The 21,637-nt window shown below is 41.2% G+C and overlaps 1 protein-coding gene across 3 annotated transcripts in view; it reads right to left on the bottom strand.

Annotated features, from left to right (window-relative positions):
* The window catches only part of NT5C2 (5'-nucleotidase, cytosolic II), a 96,912-nt gene that overhangs the window by 37,924 nt on the left and 37,351 nt on the right, over window positions 1–21,637 (bottom strand). For 2 of the 3 annotated variants that reach the window (XM_069753707.1, XM_069753705.1), the window contains exon 2: window positions 16,792–16,913. In XM_069753707.1, the coding sequence (XP_069609808.1) occupies window positions 16,792–16,892 (101 nt within the window). In that variant the 5' untranslated portion in view covers window positions 16,893–16,913. Of the gene's footprint in view, window positions 1–11,070; window positions 11,218–16,791; window positions 16,914–21,637 lie in introns of those variants that run through there. The other variant, XM_069753706.1, reaches the window with a different exon arrangement.

Raw genomic sequence — 21,637 nt, 5'->3', positions numbered from 1 at the left:
AGTGCCTGTCACTTCTTTTGTGCAGTTCTGCAGCGTTTCTGCACCCCTCCATAATAGAAATCTGCAGGTGCGTTTTTGATGCGTTTTTGATGCGTTTTTTGTGCAGATTTGTGCTTAAAAAACGCATCAAAAACGCACCTGCAGATTCTGCCAGGAGATGCAGATTTAGTGCAGAACTGCAGCGGAGAATTAAAAAGAATGCTCAAGGGAAGAAAAAAAAAAAAAAAAAGTGTCCACAAATGATCACAAAATGAACTAAGCTGGCAATGAAACTTATGCAGCACATGAAGTCATAGGAAAAAGATCTTCAGAATTTGCTACAATTCATTTGATTTCAAGACAGGAAAGTAACAAAATCTGTGTAAGCTATAGACTGACTTAAATCTCTAAATTATAAAAACACTACACAGAGTACAAACTAGATTATATCAGTTCACGGTTATAGTTTTATGATGAATTTTTAAGATACAATAAATCATACCTGAATTAAACCCAACCTATCTTTAGGACCCTAAACTGAAGTCTTTATACATGCAAATGTACTCATTTGAAACTAGAGAAGAAAACATTGTGATCTCCAGATATTCAAAATCTGAAAGGCAGGGAATATAGGACTAGCATTTCAGGAGTATAAAGATCTCAATAAATAATATAAAAAAAATAAAAATCAAGCTAGCAAAAAAGTTAGCTACTGAAATACAAACTGCCAGCGACATTAACATAAATCCCAAAAAAGAAAAAAAAAAAAAAAAAGATGGTATCGGCCCCATAAGATGATAAAAACAAGATACCGTAATTATAGAGGACAAAGAAAAGGCTGAGATATTAAACAAGCACTTTTTACCCATGTTCACCAACTGACTGACTGCTCCAGGGATCTTTCAACAAGGCAAAACTCACAGTTTGCCACCTTATATAACTACCGTATATACTCGAGTATAAACCAGCTTATACAGAAGCTCTAGAAGCAGGAATTGGGGAGAAACTATATGTAGATGGGTAAGGAACTGGCTAAAAGGCAGGAAGACCGGAAACTAAGAATTGTTGTAAATGGTACATTTTCTAAATGGGATATAGTCAGCAGTAGGGTACTACAGGGATCTGTGCCAGGACCGATTCTTTTTAACCTCTTTATTAAATGACCTTGTGGATGGGATTGAGAGTAAAGTGTCAGTCTTTGCTTGACGATACCAAACTATGTGGGATATTAAAATCCGACCTTGACATTACAATATTGAAAAACGATCTGAATAAGATGACTGAATGGACAAACACGTGGCAAATGAGATTCATTGTAGATAAGTGTGGAGTAATGCACCTAGGACAGTAATCCTATAGCTGCATATACATTAAATGGGAGCATACTCGGGACTACAGAACAGGAAAAGTACTTGGGTATTCTGGTTACAAGTAAGCTGAGCAGCAGTACTCAATGTCAGGCAGCAGTCGCAAAAGCAAACAAGATTTTAGGATGTATAAAAGGATAAAATCTCAAGACCCTAACGTATGGTTACACTTTTATAAATCACTGGTGAGGCCACATCTACAATATGGGATCACGTTTTGGGCTCCACATTTTAAAATGGATATTCAGAAGTTAGAGTCAGTTCAAAAGCGGGCAACTACATTATTAGGCTATGTGCGCAAGTTGAGTACTTGCTAGCAGAAATGTCTGCAAGATTTCTGCATCTCAAGGCAGGAAAACCGATGCAGCAAAAAAACGCATTTTTGGTGCATCTTTGTATGCATTTTTTGCATGCGTTTTTGTACAGCAATGAATTTTTTTTTTAGCTAAATAAAGAAGAAAAAAAAAAGATTTGTGTGTAATTTTTTGGTTCAACACCACCTTTCATATGCTGATGCAGTGGCGTCAGGGTAATGGGATTAAGGCTTGGTGTCAGCAGCTATCATTGACACCTAGCCCTAGTGATGAAAAGCTGTCAACCCAACACCCTCATTACTAAGCCAATAAGTAAGCACAAACAAACACACACATACAGTCACCAGCCTATGTAGGTGCGTTAACAGAACAAACGTACATAGGCTGTAGCCAAACAGCAACTGTTGATTTTTAAAGAAAAAAAAAAAATTGTGTGGGCTCCTGCATACATTTTAATAACCAGCAGAGGGAAAGCTGATGTTAATATTCTGGGAAGAAGCCAATAGCCATAAAGGTTCTCAGGCTATATCAGTTCACAGCTGTTTGCTTTGCCTTTACTGGCTAGTTTACAGGGGGACCCCAGAAAAAAAAATTGACAGTGTCCCCTAATAAAATCTAACCAGCAAATGCTAGGCAGACAGCTGCAGTATAGGCTAGGCCAGAGGTCCCCAACGTTTCTGATCTTGAGAGCCACATTCAACTCAGAGAGGGTCACGAGCCACATCCAGCATTGAGAGAGGGTCACGAGCCACATTCAGCTCAGAGCCCCCTCACAATAGTGGCAACCAAAGCCCCCATTACAGACATAATGGTAACCAAAGCTTTTCCACAAAAATCACCCCAAAGCACTATATTAAGATCCAGGGGTTCCACCAATACCCCCCATTCAGTATTCTACTATAAAGCACTCCCAAGACTGTCACATCCAACTTCAAAAACCTCAGGTTTTGTCATCTCGTCTCCAGCGTACCATACTTAAATTATCTCAAAATCCCTAAGACCAGTATATGTGTATCCAGATCTGCTCTTCTGTGCAGAGAGGCTCACAAAATTCACCATTTTCAGATGTGCTCTTCATACCTCTTTGCTAGACCTGGAGATAATGCACTAAGCTGACAGACAGCCGCGAGCCACAATTCATGGGACCGCGAGCCACATGTGGCTCCCGAGCTACAGGATGGGGACCCCTGGGCTAGGCAGACAGCTGCATGGATATTGGCCTTTCCCAGACTAAAAACCATCAGCTCTCACCCGTCCCAGAAAAGGCACATCTATAAGATGTGCCAAATCTGGCGCTTAGCCTCGCTCTTCCCACTTGCCCTGTAGCGGTGGCAAGTGGGGTTCATATTTGTGGGGTTCATGTCACCTTTGTGTTGTCAGGTGACATCAAGCCCACAGGTTAGTAATGTAGTGGCGTCTATAAGACACCTGTCCATTAGTAACCCCATAGTGATATTGTATAAAAACACAGGCACCCAGAATAAAGTCCTTTATATGAAATAATGACACAAACTCCTTTATTGAATCGTAATTAAACCATACTCACCGAACGCCTAATCCACTGACGCCAATGTCTCCTGCAACAAAAATAAAATAAACCACAATATTCCTCACCTGTCAATAAGAAGATACATAAAAGCTTTCAATTAAACCGATAAAAAAAGAGAAAGAAAAGCTTTGGTTTTGAAGAGAAAAAAAAAAAAACAAAAACAAAACATATAGAGAAATATTTCATCCTCACGAGGACACAGAAGAGGATTTATGATTAGATCAGAATGGCTTTAATGACCTCAGGGAATGCAGCATCTTTCCATGAGAGCAGCCACTTGCTTTGTAATAGATATGAGAAGAATGCTTGGCACACGGAGTAAATAGGTGCGACATGATGCAAGAACGACAGTGCCCTTCATTTTATTCCCAGGAAACACTGCAGACTTTTTCTAAGGAGGAAGGGGAAAGGCGACAGGGCAGTTGTAGGGGAAATTCACAAGTCAGGTGAACAACCAGTATTAGAGGGCCTTTTACTTTTTGGGCTTTATTTTTTTTTTCCTCCAAGAGTTAGCTTTTATTTTTGTTTTAACCCCATCAACAAAGTCATGTAAGGGCTTGTCTGTTGAGTGACGCGTTGAAATTTTGACCATTCATTTTACTGCATTAAAAAAAAAAAAAAAAAAAAGAGGGTAAAAAAGGAGGGTAAAAAAGCAATACAATTCTGCATTTTGCTTTGTTTTGTTATTCAATGTAATGTAAAAACGACCAGCTCTGCACGATTACAGCGATAACAAATATACATTTTTTTCTTATACCTCGACTGTGTTCCCCCCCCCCACACTCCCCCCCCCAATCAGTGAAGCCATGTAAAAGATTAGTTGTATACTGGGGTACATACAGTGGCTTGCAAAGTGCAAAGTATTCCACCTCCTCCCCATTGGCTTTTTAGCTTTTGTGTTACATTACTACCTGTGTTTAAATATTTTTTTAATCCAATTTGTGTGTGATGCATCAGCACTAAATCGTCTACATTGGTAAAGTGAAGTGAGAAGAATATAGGTATAAATGAAATTTATGGGATAAAATTACTAAAAATTTACATATGTATATGTCTTCACCTCTTGCCATAAAGCTCCTAATTTCTGGTGCAAACAATTATATTCATAAATCAGATGCTTAGTGAAAGGAAGTCCACCTGTGTGTAAATCTAAGCGTCACATAGTGTGTGTAATATATATATATATATATATATATATATATATATATATATATATATATATATATATATATATATATATATATATATATATGTATGTGTATATATATATATATATATATATATATATATATATATATATATATATATATATATATATATATATACACACACACATATATATATATATATATATATACACACATATATATATATATATATATATATATATATACACATACACATATATACATATATACATATATATGTGAACCTGGGGGATCATCAGAGATTGGGTTTATTTTAATTTTTTTTAATAACCGAACTCTGACTTGTACTTCTCAACAGCTTTCTCCCTGACTTGTTTGGAGATCTCCTTCATAATGTTGTTTGGGGTTAGTGGTGCCTCTAGCTTAATGGTGTTGCAGCCTCTGTGGCCTTTCAGAAAACGTGTGTGTGTGTGTGTGTGTGTGTGTGTGTGTGTGTGTGTGTGTGTGTGTGTGTGTGTGTATGTATAATATAGATATATATATATACACACACACCACTAACCCCAAACAACATCATGAAGACCAAGGAGATCTCCAAACAAGTCAGGGAGAAAGCTGTTGAGAAGTACAAGTCAGAGTTCGGTTATTAAAAAAATAAAAATAAACCCAATCTCTGATGATCCCCCAGGTCACCACCAAATCCAAAACTCTTGCTTATGCACAAGAATTGTAAGGCTCGTTTTGAGTTTGCCATTAAGTCATGTGGGAGATTCCCAAATGTGTGAAGGAAGGTGCTGTGGTCAGAGGAGATCAAAATTGAACTTTTTGGCCACCTAAGTAAACGCTATGCCTGACACCAAACCAACACAGCTCATCACCCCAAGAACACCATGCCCACAGTGAAATATGGTGGTGGCAGCATCATGCTGTGGCAATGTTTTTCGGCAGCACGGATAGGGAAAATGGTTTAAGTTGAGGGGAAGATGGATCTTGCAAAATTCAGGAATATTCTTGAGCAAAATCTGTTTCAGTTCATCAGTGATCTGAGATTGTTTTGTTAGAAGGTGAACCTCCATCCCAATGACCCAAAGCATACTACTGTAGAAACACTCGAGTGGTTTAAGGGGAAACATGTAAATGTTCTGCAGTGTTCTAGTTAAAGCCCAGACCTTAATCCAATTGAGAATATGTGGTCAGACTTGAAGATTGCTGTTCACCACAGGAAACCATCCACCTGGAAGGAACTGCAGCAGTTTTGCATTGAGGAATGGGCAAAAATCCTAGTGGCAAGATGTGGAAAACGCACAGAGACTTATCCAAAGCAACTTGCAGCAACAGTACAAAGTACTGTTAGGGCGGTGAATAGTTATGCACACTGAAGTTTTCAGTTATTTTGTCCTATTTGGTTTTCTTTTTATTGTGAAGCAAGCAACAAATGTTCATAGTCCTTTAGTATCTTTACATGAACTGATGCAAATCCTCAAAAATAAAAAGTGAAATTACAGGTTGTGAGGCAGCAAAACGTGAAAAATGCCTAGGAAGGGGAATACTTTTGAAATCAACTTCATAAGGGTCTGATTGCTTTTTAAACAAATTATTAAAAAAGCAGCATTCAGAGCAGGTTAGAGAATAACTAAACTCTTTAAACAATGTAAAGCAACCGTTTAGTAGAGTGCGGCTTGAGACCCTCACTAATCATTCAAACCAAATGGCAATAGTGCAGAGTTTCTCTAAGAAGCGCGCGGTGGGCAGTATACGGATACATACAACACTGTACTCACTCATGAGATTAAACTCAGCACATCTGCCCTTTAAATTTCAGATATTGGTCGGGCATTCAATTTCTCGGTAGCACTTCCACAAGGTAAAAAAAAATTACATAAGGTCCATCCATATCACGGGTTGTCTGCTTAATACAGGATAGGACAGTCCTTCAGAGCAGGAGATGATTTTTTAACTACTCACAACCTAGAGATAATCCTGAACAGAGCACCCCATTTTCTTTACTCAATTCCCCAATAGGGTACATGAAAAATGATTTTCTAAAGTGGACAACCCCTTAAAGTGACGTGGCTCCTTTAATAAGTATTGAGGAATGTACAGTAAATAGCGATGCCCTGGAGTCCTACATCCCCCAGTAACCAAAACTCGGAGGGATCGACCCAAAGAAAAGCCTTCCACAAGAAATGCTATAAAATCACGACTTCATGATTGGTTCATGTTTGCAAATAACAGACTTAAAAATGGGCACAAATTTATTTCAGCTTTGTACTTTACAGAAACACAGAATATGCTAAATCTAATGGGTATTTGTGAGCACAATATTACTTATGTCACCGAGCGGTTATACAGCAACCCAGGGACCGTCAGTACACACGACAGCGTGACGTATGCAGGAGTGGACCATTTACACATTTCATGAAGTCATCGCTATAGCAACTGACAAGTTGCATTTAAGAAGAAATAGAATATTGCATCTTATTCATGTAAATCCCTGGGTAGGAGTCCAGTAGGCGGTTCTAGTCAGTAACAATTTAAATAGGACCACCCACTGGACTCCTAATCCTAAAATGAGCAAAATACAATTTATCTACTGAAGAATCTTTACCCAGAATATTGTGTATCATTCTGCTCGGCTCCTCCTGCGCTGTACCGGGTTCTCCAGATTGGACTGCATATACAACGCGACAGGATCCTTTAAAACTAGTTTAGGTCGGTAGAAAACCAAACTTGTAATTAGCGAAAAGTTTGTGCAACCAAGTATTAGGCTGAGGGTGCCAATACTTTTGCCTGGCCCATTTTTGGAGTTTTGCGTGAAATGATCAATGTTTTTTGCTTTTTGCTTCATTCTCTTTTGTGTTTTTTCATTTAAGACAAATTAAATGAAGATAATAATACCAAAGAATTTGTGATTGCAATCATTTTCAGGAAGAAACTGAGCATTATCTGACAGAATTGCAGGGGTGTCAATACTTTTGGCCACAACTGTATGACTAATAAGATCCTGCAGACTCAATAAAACCACTTTTCACCTTCCATGATACAGGCAGGCACACCTCAACCAGCTGAACCACGCGAGGACTGAACGAAAACAACCACTAGATCTTAGCTTCTCAGGCACAGCTAAGACATTGGGGAGAGAAAGATGTTGGGGTTCCCTATAGTCACGTGTCAATAGTTTGGTTTTGAGTCAAATTCAAAAAGCTTAGACTGGTTATAAAAAAAAATAAATAAAATAATTTATGACAAAGTGATACTTATGTCCACCCCACAGCTCTAATTTTAACATTTACCCACTTTAATCTGAAATTCCTTGTTCCATCTCGACAAACCAAAAATGGCTGAAATTTCCCGTCCACTAGATAACCCGTCTTAAGGGAGCATTGCCTCCTAGGGCTTAACTCTTCAACCATGAGATTGATGATGCAGCATGCTAAACCAATTCATAAAGCAGGAAAAAGTGATAGTCCCAAAATATTAAAAAGGTATAATTTATTCAGTGCTTGGTCATTTGTACCAGTCCCATAGCAAATGAATAGAGTGCAGATCAAGCATGTGCGCCGCCAATCCATAGAAGATGGTGGCCCAGGAAAGCAAATTTCTTGGTTTACAGAGCCTTGATCTCAGGATCACAATGGTTGCAGAAGACATATCCCCAGTAGTGATGAGCGAGTGTGATCTCCAAGTATTTGTGACTGCTCAGAGATTTAGTTTTTGTTGACACAGCTGCATAATTTACAGCTACTAGCCAGCCTGACTACATGTGGGGGTTGCCTGGTTGCTAGGGAATCCCCACATGTAATCAAGCTGGCTATCAGCTGTAAATCATGCAGCTGAGGCAAGGAAAACTAAATCTCCGAGCAGTCACAAATACTGGGAGACCACTCGAGCGTGCTCTGGAAAACCCGAGCAACGAGTGTACTCGCTCATCACTAATCCCCAGCGATCAGCAAGTCATCACATATCCTGTGGATAGGGAATAACCTAAAGTTTCAGTTGAAAATAATTTTAAGTTTTTCAACATTCAATGCTGTACCCCTCTCAGCTATGTATGGTACTGCAGCTTTTAAATGGGGCCAACTTGCACTACCAGATACAGCCATGGGAACAAGGAGGGCGCTGTGTAACGGCAGTAAATGGCCGCATCGCTCCAGCTGCAGTAGCTGCACCCACAGTCTGAAATTCAGTAGGATCAAGTAATAACGAACCTCGATGATCGGAATAATGAATGATGGAAAAGACATGATTCACCATAGGTGTCACCTAGATCTGTTTTGAAAAACACATTCTTGATTGTCAAGTAAGAAATGTTCCTGCACAAAAGATTTCCGACATCAGTCACAACACACGGGCATTCCAGCACATGGTAATTACAAGCACGAGCCATTTAAACATATGGGGTTATTTCTATAGTATGGCAACACCCTGTGAATCGGCTTCTCGGTATTCTTTAGGTCAGGGTTTTAAGAATTCTTATTTTCTAAGAACCTGTCGGTCCAGTCTCGTGCATGTACGATTTCCTTCTCGTATGAGTCTTTAGAGTTTGGAACTGGATCAAGAGATGTATGATGCTTCAGTTGGCATGGCAACACAGTGCTAGAAACACGGCAAACGAGGTATTAAAGAGGTTGCCCAAAATTACAAAAGATGGAAAGGTGGTTGATGGCCTTACAACCAAAGAGTTTATCCCAGACACCGCCATAAACATGAATGTTCTATTTGGCTGGACATAGAGGGAAGGGGATATTTGATTATCTTCTGCCCATAGTATAAGTCCCTGGATGGCTGGGGGTCCAACTGCCAGGCCCCCTTATCGATCCCAAGAACAGGGCTCTTCAACTTGGTAAGAGGGTTCTGCAAAGTACTATCTCAATGGGGACCTTGGCTCCATTAATGGTCCATAGGACTGACGGAGAAGGCAGAGTACAGTGCTAAACCAGCAGTCCCATAGTGGAATGGAGCATGCAGACTTCCCTGCCATTCAGGATGGGGCTCTGTTGAGGCCAGATCAATTTCTAGGGATCGCCTGGGGTCTCTGCAATTGGAAAGCCAGTGATCGATAAATCATAGGGGGATGAGTGACTAACATGAGAAAAACACTTTATTTTAAGTAAGTAATGAGACCCCTAAAAAAAAGAAAAAAAAAAAAAAAAAAACACACCATACATAATCAGCAAGATTCCTTTTTCACATGTAAGTGTAGCACAGACCAACACCAAAGAAATAATGTAATATGTTGTCAGTCTGACTGGGGCCAAATATTTCTAGATTTGCTGGCAGCTAAAACCACAAAGAAACAAATCATCTCAAGCAAAAAACTACCAGAAAGGCAGATCACAAATCAATCAATTCTACAGAACGGCGTTTCTGTTTTTTCATTAAAATTGGCAGTATCTAGTGTTTGGGAAAAGGGAGTCATAGCTAGAAAAAACTTTTCGGAATATAAAAGCACGAAAAATAAGTTCTGAAAAAATATTTTCACTTTTTCACTTAACCCCTTAGTGACCGAGCCAAATTTTTGAAATCTGACCAGTGTCACTTTATGTGGTAATAACTCTGCAACGCTTCAACAAATCCCAGTGATTTTGAGATTGTTTTTTCGTGACACATTATACTTTATGATAATGGTACATTTAGTTCAACATTTTTTGTGTTTATTTATAAAAAATATCAAAAATTTGAGAAAAATGTTAAAAAATTAGCAATTTTCTAAATTTGAATGATTATCCCTTTAAACCAGATAGTCATACAACAGCAAACCATTAATAAATAACATTTCCCACATGTCTGCTTTACATCAGGACAATTTGTAAAATGTTATTTTATTTTGCTAGCATTTTAGGAGGTTTAAAAATGTAGCAGCAATTTTTCATTTTTTCAAAGAAATTTACAAAATTTATTTTTTTAGGGACTTACCCATGTTTGAAGTGACTTTAGGGGTCCCATATATTGGGAAACCCCCAAACGTGATACCATTTTAAAAACAGCACCCCTAAACATATTGAAAACTGCTGTCAGGTAGTTTATTAACCCTTCAGGTGCTTTACAGGAATTAATGCAAAGTGGTATGACAGAAATGAAAATGTGTATTTTTACCACCTAAATGTTGCTAACTTCTAAACAGATTACTACAGCCGTCAGACTCTAAGGCCGCTATTTGGTCATGAATTGCCATGGCAAACATCAGGACAACAAAATCATGATCTGAGGGCACCAATTGGGACAAAGAAGAAGCCCCCACACTCTGTTAACCATTTATAATGATGTAGTCACTATTGACAGCAGCATCTAAGGGGTTAAACAGATTTAGATGGTGCAAACACTGATCGTGGCTGGTACAGCAAGTTGTCAGCTATAGTGTACAACCAACAGATGCTGGATTGTCATCTGTATGGGGAGGATATTCTCTTATATCTCAGGTCAGTTAAAAGACGTATTGGCGGTCATTAAGGGGTTAAACAAGAAGATAACAATCATAAGAGGAAGTCAATAACGCCAGTCATGTTATTACACGAGACTCGGGCCAGGAGTCATACAATACAGGGACCTCATGGGCACGAAAATCAGACTAAACACCAAGAACCTATGTGGAAGGATCGGGAGTCAAACATTTGGTGCATATAGACCATTAATCATTAGTATAAATTAGTCCCATCTTATTGACAGATCAGGTTCTAGGTGTGCTAGTAAAATAGAATTTTAGGACACGATACCTGTGAGCTGCATCTAGATCCCCGCAGTCCACGTACATGGAGGGCGGCCGGAACAGCTCCATATTGGACTCTATCCAATTGGTTGGAAAGACTCAGTTATTGTCCTGTCTCCTTAGCTAGATTAATGCCACTTGTACATCAAACAGAACAAATCCCTAAGTGAACGTCTTCCATACAGTTATGACTGATACACATGACGGACAAACAATACCTTTTACAGGCCAAAATGCGGGCGGAGCGATTCAGCCTCCTATTAATAAAACGTCAGTATTACTCACGAAACGTGTGTGTTGTTGTTTAGGTCACTCCCGGCACACTCTCCGTGGATAACAAGGTTTTTTATTGAGTGACATAAGGGCACGAGAATCTACCCGACGCTGAAAGCTACATTACCAGGTAATTAGAGAAACGGCTACTCTGAACGGTGAATAACTAAATGCACTGTATGAAATGCAGCCGCCATTGTACTAGGAACCTGCCGAAATAGCAATTTCCAAAAACAAATATCATCGGGATTGCCACAGTGACATCTATAGTACAGCAAATTAGCTGTAAAAAAAATAAAATAAATAAAAATAATAATAATCCTGGGTGTTCTATGACCAAGTGTTTCATTTACAGGAAGTCGCAACACATACATATATTTGCTCTAATAAAACGTAATCAAAGTGTAATATAAATTTTATAATATATATATATATATATATATATATATATATATATATATATATATATATATATACACATATATGCATACACACACACACCAAACGTTTGGACACACCTTCTCATTTAAAGATTTTTCTGTATTTTCACACTAAAGGCATCAAAACTATGAATTAACACATGTGGAATTACAAACTTAAACAAGTGTGAAACTACTCAAATTACCGTATATACTCGAGTATAAGCGGAGATTTTCAGCCCAAATTTTTGGGCTGAAAGTGCCCCTCTCGGCTTATACTCGAGTCACGGTCGGCGGTGGGGTCGGCAGGTGAGGGGGAGAGAGCGTGTCGCATACTCACCTAGTCCCGGCGGCTCCCCCTGCCGTCCCACGGTCTTCGGTGCCGCAGCTCTTCCCCTGTTCAGCGGTCACGTGGCATCGCTCATTAAAGTTACAAATATGGACTCCACTCCCATAGGGGTGGAGCCGCATATTCATTTCTCTAATGAGCGGTAACGGTGACCGCTGACAGAGGAAGAGGCTGCGGCACCCGGAGACCAGCTGTCCGGGGGAAGGAGCCAGGGACGCTGGGAGCAGGTAAGTATCTCATAGTTACCTGTCCGTGTTCCACACGCCGGGCGCCGCGCCGTCTTCCACGTCCTCTTGCTCTGACTGTTCAGGTCAGAGGGAGCGATGACGTACTAGTGTGCGCGCCGCCCTCTGCCTGAACAGTCAGTGCAGAGAGACGCCGAGACGGGACGCTGAGGAGCTGCAAGCAAGAGAGGTGAGTATGTGTTTTTTTTTTTTTTATTGCAGCAGCATTATATATTGCACAGATTTATATGGGGCCATAAAGAATGGTGCAGAGCATTCTATATGGCACAGTTTTATATGGAGCATCTATGGGGCAATAATGAACGGTGCAGAGCATTCTATATGGGGCAGCTTTATGTGGAGCATCTATGGGGCCATAATGAACGGTGCAGAGCATTGTATATGGGGCAGCTTTATGTGGAGCATCTATGGGGCCATAATGAACGGTGCAGAGCATTATATATGGCCCAGCTTTATGTGGAGCATCTATGGGGCCATAATGAACGGTGCAGAGCATTGTATATGGGGCAGCTTTATGTGGAGCATCTATGGGGCCATAATGAATGGTGTAGAGCATTGTATATGGGGCAGCTTTATGTGGAGCATCTATGGGGCCATAATGAACGGTGCAGAGCATTATATATGGCACAGCTTTATGTGGAGCATCTATGGGGCCATAATGAACGGTGCAGAGCATTATATATGGCACAGCTTTATGTGGAGCATCTATGGGGCCATAATGAACGGTGCAGAGCATTATATATGGCACAGCTTTATGTGGAGCATCTATGGGGCCATAATGAACGGTGCAGAGCATTATATATGGCACAGCTTTATGTGGAGCATCTATGGGGCCATACTGAACGGTGTAGAGCATTGTATATGGGGCAGCTTTATGTGGAGCATCTATGGGGACATAATGAACGGTATGGAGCATCTATTTTTATTTTTGAAATTCACCGGTAGCTGCTGCATTTTCCACCCTAGGCTTATACTCGAGTCAATAAGTTTTCCCAGTTTTCTGTGGCAAAATTAGGGGGGGGGGGGGCAGCTTATACTCGGGTCGGCTTATACTCGAGTATATACGGTATGTCTTATATTCTAGGTTCTTCAAAGTAGCCACCTTTTGCTTTGATGACTGCTTTGCACACTCTTGGCATTCTCTTGATGAGCTTCATGAGGTAGTCACCGGGAATAGTTTTCACTTCACAGGTGTGCCCTGTCAGGTTTAAGAAGTGGGATTTCTTGCCTTATAAATGGGGTTGGGACCATCAGTTGTGTTGTGCAGAAGTCTGGTGGATACACAGCTGATAGTCCTACTGAATAGACTGTTAGCTGCTTTTTTCTTGCCATAATACAAATTCTAAGTGAAGAAAAACGAGTGGCCATCATTACTTTAAGAAATGAAGGTCAGTCAGTCCGAAAAATTGGGAAAACTTTGAAAGTGTCCCCAAGTGCAGTGGCAAAACCCATCAAGCGCTACAAAGAAACTGGCTCACATGAGGACCGCCCCAGTAAAGGAAGACCAAGAGTCACCTCTGCTTCTGAGGATAAGTTTAACCGAGTCACCAGCCTCAGAAATCGCAGGTTAACAGCAGCTCAGATTAGAGACCAGGTCAATGCCACACAGAGTTCTAGCAGGAGACACATCTCTACAACAACTGTTAAGAGGAGACTTTGTGCAGCAGGCCTTCATGGTAAAATAGCTGCTAGGAAACCACTGCTAAGGACAGGCAACAAGCAGAAGAAACTTGTATGGGCTAAAGAACACAAGGAATGGACATTAGACCAGTGAAAATCTGTGCTTTGGTTTGAGGAGTCCAAATTTGAGATCTTCGGTTCCAACCACCGTGTCTTTGTGCGACGCAGAAAAGGTGAACGGATGGACTCTACATGCTTGGTTCCCACAGTGAAGCATGGAGGAGGAGGTGTGATGGTGTGGGGGTGCTTTGGTGGTGACACTGTTGGGATTTATTCAAAATTGAAGGCATACTGAACCAGCATGGCTACCACAGCATCTTGCAGCGGCATGCTATTCCATCCGGTTTGCGTTTAGTTGGACCATCATTTATTTTCAACAGGACAATGACGCCAAACACACATCCAGGCTGAGTAAGGGCTATTTGACCACTATTTGAGACTGATGGGGTGCTACCGCAGAAGACTTGGCCTCCACAGTCACCAGACATGAACCCAATCGAGATGGTTTGGGGTGAGCTGGACCGCAGAGTGAAGGCAAAAGGGCCAACAAGTGCTAAGCATCTCTGGGAACTCCTTCAAGATTGTTGGAAGACCATTCCCGGTGACTACCTCTTGAAGCTCATCAAGAGAATGCCAAGAGAGTGCAAAGCAGTCATCAAAGCAAAAGGTGGCTACTTTGAAGAACCCAGAATGTAAGACATATTTTCAGTAGTTTCACACTTTTTTGTTAAGTATATAATTCCACATGTGTTAATTCATAGTAATACGTGTGTGTGTGTGTGTGTGTGTGTGTGTGTGTGTGTGTGTGTGTGTGTGTGTGTGTGTGTGTGTATATATGCGTGTGTGTGTATATGTATATATATATATATATATATATATATATATATATATATATATATATATATATATATATATATATATATATATATATATATTACACATGCATACACAGAAACATACAACAAACATACATACTGTGAAAACTGACATCTTGCACTGCATTATGCCTCTCTGTAGCATTGCCTGTGTGTATGTCATATGACAGTATTCTGGACACCCAACGCTCAATCACCACAATTCATTTGCATGCTGAGGAAAGATACAAATACTGTGGGTCAATTGCTGACTACAACGGCACATGGACCAAAACTATAGTGGGCTGAATGTGGCCTTCCTAAAAATCAGCCTTTTTAAATGTGTTCTGATCAATGGGTGGGAAAGCCAAGTCCATGTCATCAGGAACTAATGTGAATTAAAGAAGTTGCCCTGCATTTTATTTCTCCAGAAACAGCGCCCCAGTTTGTAAGGGCCATGTCTGGTACTGCAGCTGGTATATAGAATGAGCTGAGAAACAAAAAGAAGCCCAAAGACATTGACGGTGCAGTGCCGGAGAACAATGAATAATATCAGGTCTATTTTTTTCTCAATTCTTGTCATTACTTTGAATCTTTGATTATTTTGCATAACATCAAAATCCAAAACGTACCATTATCCATCCCACAGTACAAAAAAAAAAAATATATATATATATATATAATTTGTTTTTTAGGCAAAATTCCTGAGGACCTCATTAATCACTTTTCCCATGTAGAAACTATCAGGGTCCCAGCATCTCCAGCCTAAAAAAACAATAACTTCCTTCTTCAGACCCACACGGTCGGGCTGAATTACGTCTTACTGAAATCAGTCTTTCCAATAGAATGGAAAAACCAAGTCCATGTCACCAGGAGCTTGTGTGTGCAACCACACATCAGAATACAGGCTGCTGTATGTGGCTTCTCCATGTTGTTGAGATGAGGAATTGGTTAATTACTCTACTGCTTCATTATTATGAAGCTGTCAATTGCACAAATATAATGAGTAATTACAAAAGTAAGTGGCCTGCTTCTTCTGCAGCTTCCTGGTACATGTGTGGGCAGGTTTTAATGCACATTAAAGGCACCAAACGTATAAAAACACATCTGTACCAGGATGGTGGTTAACACCTTGATCAATTAAGCCCCAGGCTCAATCCAATTTTAAAGTCCATGTAGAGACAACTTGTAAATTTCAGAATTGCTCGAGCCTAAGAAATGAGTAAGAACATTAATCCAGAGGGACTGTGTGATAAAGACACAACCAGAAACTCCTATAGTTTCCTGATATTGTCCAGGATTATCTTAGGACAGATCATCAGTGTCCAATCGGTCCGAGTACTGCATGTGCGCCTCCTATTGATTTGAAGCGGATGAGCAGTACCCTGACGCGGCCAATACCAGAAGATGGAGTAGCTCCGCAATCGAGCAGTTCCGGTCGGCCGCCGCTGCCAACGAGAACAGCTGATGGGCGGGTGTGCCCCCCAACCGATCAGACATTGACAACCTATCCTAAGGACAGGTCATCAATGAAAAAGTACTGGACAACCTCTAATGATTTATTACAGTTTTCATTGTGTCCACACAAAAAAAAAAAAAAAGTTGTCCATCTGTGGTTTTTTGATAAGCTACCCAGAAAAAATAAAAATAAATAATCAAGTTGTCAACCTTGGTTAAGCATTACCGAAAGAAATCACCCACCACAACGAAGATTAGCTGCAGAGGATGCAAACTGCAGGCGCCCCACCTCAGCACGAAATTTAGAAAAAGCTGGTTAGATTTGGATAATGCAAACATTTGTGACAACTGAAGTCACCAAATTCTCCACCAAAGGGCACTTCAGTGTATTTGTGCTTTAAAAAAAAAAAGTCGGATGGGGCGGTGAAGACACGAAAGTCCCCAGCTCACCTGTGATAAGCTTCCCTGCGATATTTTTTCATTGCATGGCCATCCATGTTGGCGGGAAGGTCTGCCGCATTCTGCAAGCGATCGCTCCATGAGGTTGTCATTTTTAAGCCGGATCCTCGATACTGTGAAACAAAATACACAAAAAAGTAACTTTTAGTAAATTTTGTCAAATAGGATCAATACCTAAAATGTCACCTTCAAAGCAATAGCATTCACAAACTCCGACATCAACGAACCGTAAAATTGGTCTCAATTGTAAAATTAATATTTGCTCCTCAGCCTACTTGACTACCAGACCTATGATTGTCCTAAAATCAATAATATTTTTTTTTTTTTTCACAATGTTATGTTTTGATGCTGGAAAGTTTACTATGTGGAAAGCTTTCAAAAATAATTCACAAAATGTATACCATGGAAATAACGTAAGTGCAGCGCTACGGCCTGGTGTCCCCATCTACCTCCATGCAGGGACGCCGGCTTAGGCTACTTTCACACTAGCGTCGGATTCGGCCCGTTGCAGTGCGTCGGGCCGAGATTTCGACGCCAGCGTTGGATGCGCTGCACAACGGGTGCAGCGGATGCATTTCTCCGGCACATCCGCTGCCCCATTGTGAGATGCAGGGAGGTGGGGGCCCGGTAAAAGCGGTCCGTCGACAGCAAAAAACGTTACATTTAACGTTTTTTGCTCCCGGCGGTCCGCCACAACATGGCGCAACCGTCGCACGACGGTTGCGACGTGTCAATACGTCGCAATGCGTCGGTAATGTTACTCTATGGGGCAAAAACGCATCCTGCAAACAACTTTGCAGGATGCGTTTTTTCCCCTAAACGACGCATTGCGACGTATTAAAAAAAAACGCCAGTGTGAAAGTAGCTTTACTAACAACCCTGGCGTGGTCTCAGTTGTGCTCCTGTTTCCTGGTCTGTGGGTCGCAGTTCCCAGCGGAGCGTCTAATATGTGCGATCCCCTGTTCTTAAAGTGGCAGAGCACATATGGTAAAATGCTTCCAGTTGGGAGGCATTTTGTTACTGTAATCACCTGCAAGGCGTCTCCCCCAGCCAATAGTTGGGAGGCATCTTGCAGAAAAGGCACCCTAACCACTCCCATTAGTCCAGTATAGGTTGATCTTGTTTCTTGTTCACATCCTGAAACCACATCCGCGGTATCTGTACCAGATGGCCACATCTGCTGTACTAAAACTGTCACCCGAGACCTTTGTGTCTGAACCTGACCCAAGTGACCATTCTGTCTGTACAGTCTGAATCTGTCCCAAGAGGATGTCCTGCCCTGTCCAGGAGTCTGGATTAAAGGCTTAGACCCTTGCAGTCAGCTGCTACTGCAGGATGCCGACCTGGAGTGGTACCTGGCAGCTACATGCTGCACAAGCCTGACCTCACCACTAGAGGCTCCAGTGAACACCAAGGTAGCTGCTTAGTTATGCCCCTCCAGGGTGGGTCAAGGTCCATGGCACAGTGAGTCCACGAACCACGTGCAACGCCTGTATGTGTAACAATAAGTAATCCTATAGTAATAATAAGGCTCTAATCACTTCAAGCATGGACATATCATTTAGCCAACACTTACTGGCGGACATTCTACTTGGCATATTTTGCTGCTATACTCAGCCAAACCATCAATCAATATAAGGCTGATCGTAAAACATCATACTGTAATACCATGTGTTTGGCTGAATTAGAACTTTGACTTTGAGGATGTGGTGAACCCCATTCTTTGAGAAGTGGCCAGAAACCCCAATCAGACCCTGATTTTTATGACATGTCATGAGATGATGCTGTGGATAAGATCATTAAAAGGCAACCTAACATTCACACGCTGTCTGAACCGCAGGCCAAAACGAAACCCAACATTTTCCCTCATTACGGATTATGGGTTTCCTTCAATCACAACCTTCAATGGGGAAATTAAGTACCGTATATTTTTACATAATTAAGTTCCAATTCAATGCATGAAATAAGCACTTGATTCAATAGAAAAAAAAAACCTAATATATGGTACAAAAACCCTTTGCAATTACAGAGGTCAGACGTTTCCTGTAGTTCTTGACTAAAGGTACCTTCACACATAACGATATTGTTAACGATATCGTTGCTTTTTGTGACGTAGCAACGATATCTTTAATGAAATCGTTCTGTGTGACAGCGACCAACGATCAGGCCCCTGCTGGGAGATCGTTGGTCTCTGAATAAAGTCCAGAACTTTATTTCGTCACGGACATCGCTGGATCGGCGTGTGTGACACCGATCAAGCGATGTCTTCACTGGTAACCAGGGTAAACATCGGGTAACTAAGCGCAGGGCCGCGCTTAGTAACCCGATGTTTACCCTGGTTACCATCCTAAAAGTAAAAAAAAAAAAGAAACAGTACATACTTACCTACAGCCGTCTGTCCTCCAGCGCCGTGCTCTGCACTCCTCCTGTACTGGCTGTGAGTGTCGGTCAGCCGGAAAGCAGAGCGGTGACGTCACCGCTCTGCTTTCCGGCCGCTGTGCTCACACAGACAGTACAGGAGGAGTGCAGAGCACAGCGCTGGAGGACAGACGGCTGTAGGTAAGTATGTAGCGTTTGTTTTTTTTACTTTTAGGATGGTAACCAGGGTAAACATCGGGTAACTAAGCGTGGCCCTGCGCTTAGTTACCCGATGTTTACCCTGGTTACCGGCATCGTTGGTCGCTGGAGAGCGGTCTGTGTGACAGCTCTCCAGCGACTTTGCACATACTGCTGCAGGGATTTCGGCCCACTCCTCCATACAGATCTTCTCCAGATCGTTCCGCACTAAAAACACATGTATGATTTTTACTTGTGGATTTTCCGCAAGTCTATGAGAAAATCCGCACGGAAAAACTCTGCGTACCTGCAAAAGAAATTGTCATGCTGCAGTTCTGAAATAAACACTGCAGGTCAGTTTACGCTGAGTAAAGTTTCTAAAATAAAAATTAACACAAAAAAAAAAAAACACACAAGTGGCCATGAGATTTTTTGTAAGAAGATGCTGTTTTTGAGAGGCAGCAAAATATGCAGAATCAGATACGCTCATGGTGGGAACACAGCCTTACAGTCGAGCGGTTTTCCATTAAAGTTAGCCCAATATGAAAGCCTCATATTAGGGCATGTGTCCGCGTTATGGAACATCTCTACATACAAATAAAAGCCCAAATCCAAGTCCACCTCAATTTTTTTTTACCAGCGGAATGCTTTGTTGTGAGTCCTAAAGAGGGATTGTCTACTACTTTTAAAATAATAATCTATTCTTAGGATAGGAAATCAATACAAGATTGGTGGGGATCTGACACTCGGCATCCCCACTGGTCAGCCGTCATCAGCTCCAGTGGCAGCCGAATGCAAACTGTGTACACAGAGGAACACCACAGCTCCAGACAGCTTAGCGGCTACTGCAGATCAGCTACTATTCTCTTCAATTGGAGTGGAGGTGACTGGTACCAGACCCCACAGATCTTAGACCGATGATCTGTTCAAAAAGGGAAAAACTCCTATAAATCTGTGGATCCCTATAAGTTGATTACACAAGAGTTATTAAAGGAAACAAGTATGACGTTAAAATGAGCAGTTTAAGAATATAGCTACAGAGTGTGAGAATTAATGAGTCCAAGTCAGGTAGCAGCAGCTTGTACTGAGCAGGGTGAGAACTGAGCAGTGGGGAGGAGGGACACAGAGGAGCTGCAAAATCAATGGTGATTGGGATGAAGCTTTTAAAAAGGAAACAGTAACAAGTACCGTATTTTGATTGCAAAAACATTAACCACAACAGGCCTGAGTAACCCACATAATAATGTATTTCTCCTAGACGTTTATTAGGACACGCACATATGCGGCTACTCCACGTGACCACGGCAGCCAGTTACTGGGCTCAGCGGTCATAGAATGAACATAGCACGAGGCAACTGAGCTCAGTGACTATGCAATAATTAAAAAGAAATAAAAGCTGGTGAAAAACCCCTTTAAAAACACAAAAATGTCACAATCCTAAATTTTGTTTACTCATTTTAGCAGCAGTAAAATGGGCATAATATCACTCATGAATGAAATATAGCACTGATCAAAAACAGAACTAATTATAAAAAGTGAAAAAAAAAAGTTACTCTCTTAGGCCGCCGTCACACTAGCAGTATTTGGTCAGTATTTTACATCAGTATTTGTAGCCAAAACCAGGAGTGGAACAATTAGAGGAAAAGTATAATAGAAACATATGCACCACTTCTGTATTTATCACCCACTCCTGGTTTTGGCTGAGAAATACCGATGTAAAATACTGACCAAATACTGCTAGTGTGATGGCAGCCTTAAAGTGACAGCCTGAAGTGATGGAAACGGCACAAATCATAAACACAGACGTTTCCTACCCGACTGGGCAAGCAGTCAATGGGAACGGCCGCGAGCGCTGTAATACGAAGCTTCTTCCCTCATTGACAATCTATTTTTGCTATGAACCCTAATAAATCCGTGCGTGCGGCAGAACTAGAGAGTACACGGCCGGCCGAACGGCGAGCGCAGAGATGATTTACACTCACTGAATAGCTGCGTCTCATCATCTTGATAATCCAAGTGGCAATGTTGTTGTTAGGAGAGTGGCGGCTCTTTCTTACCGGCTATTTATGAAAATAAAGGACACCTGTCATTCCCCCGCTGGCACCAATGCTGAAAATGAGGCGTTTAAATTGGGATCTGGCAGGGAGACCCGCCGAGCATTTAAAATAGAAGCATTTAGTAACCATATCGATATTACATTAAAAATAGAAGACGTGTTAATGTCTCGGAAAAAAAAAAGCCACCTATTGTTTGGCTTCATTACTGCCTCTCCAACGCGAAA

Source organism: Ranitomeya imitator, chromosome 2 (assembly GCF_032444005.1).
Source record: "Ranitomeya imitator isolate aRanImi1 chromosome 2, aRanImi1.pri, whole genome shotgun sequence".
Classification (NCBI taxonomy): domain Eukaryota; kingdom Metazoa; phylum Chordata; class Amphibia; order Anura; family Dendrobatidae; genus Ranitomeya; species Ranitomeya imitator.
Note: the sequence above shows the minus strand (reverse complement) of the source record. Positions and strands in the feature narration are given on the sequence as shown.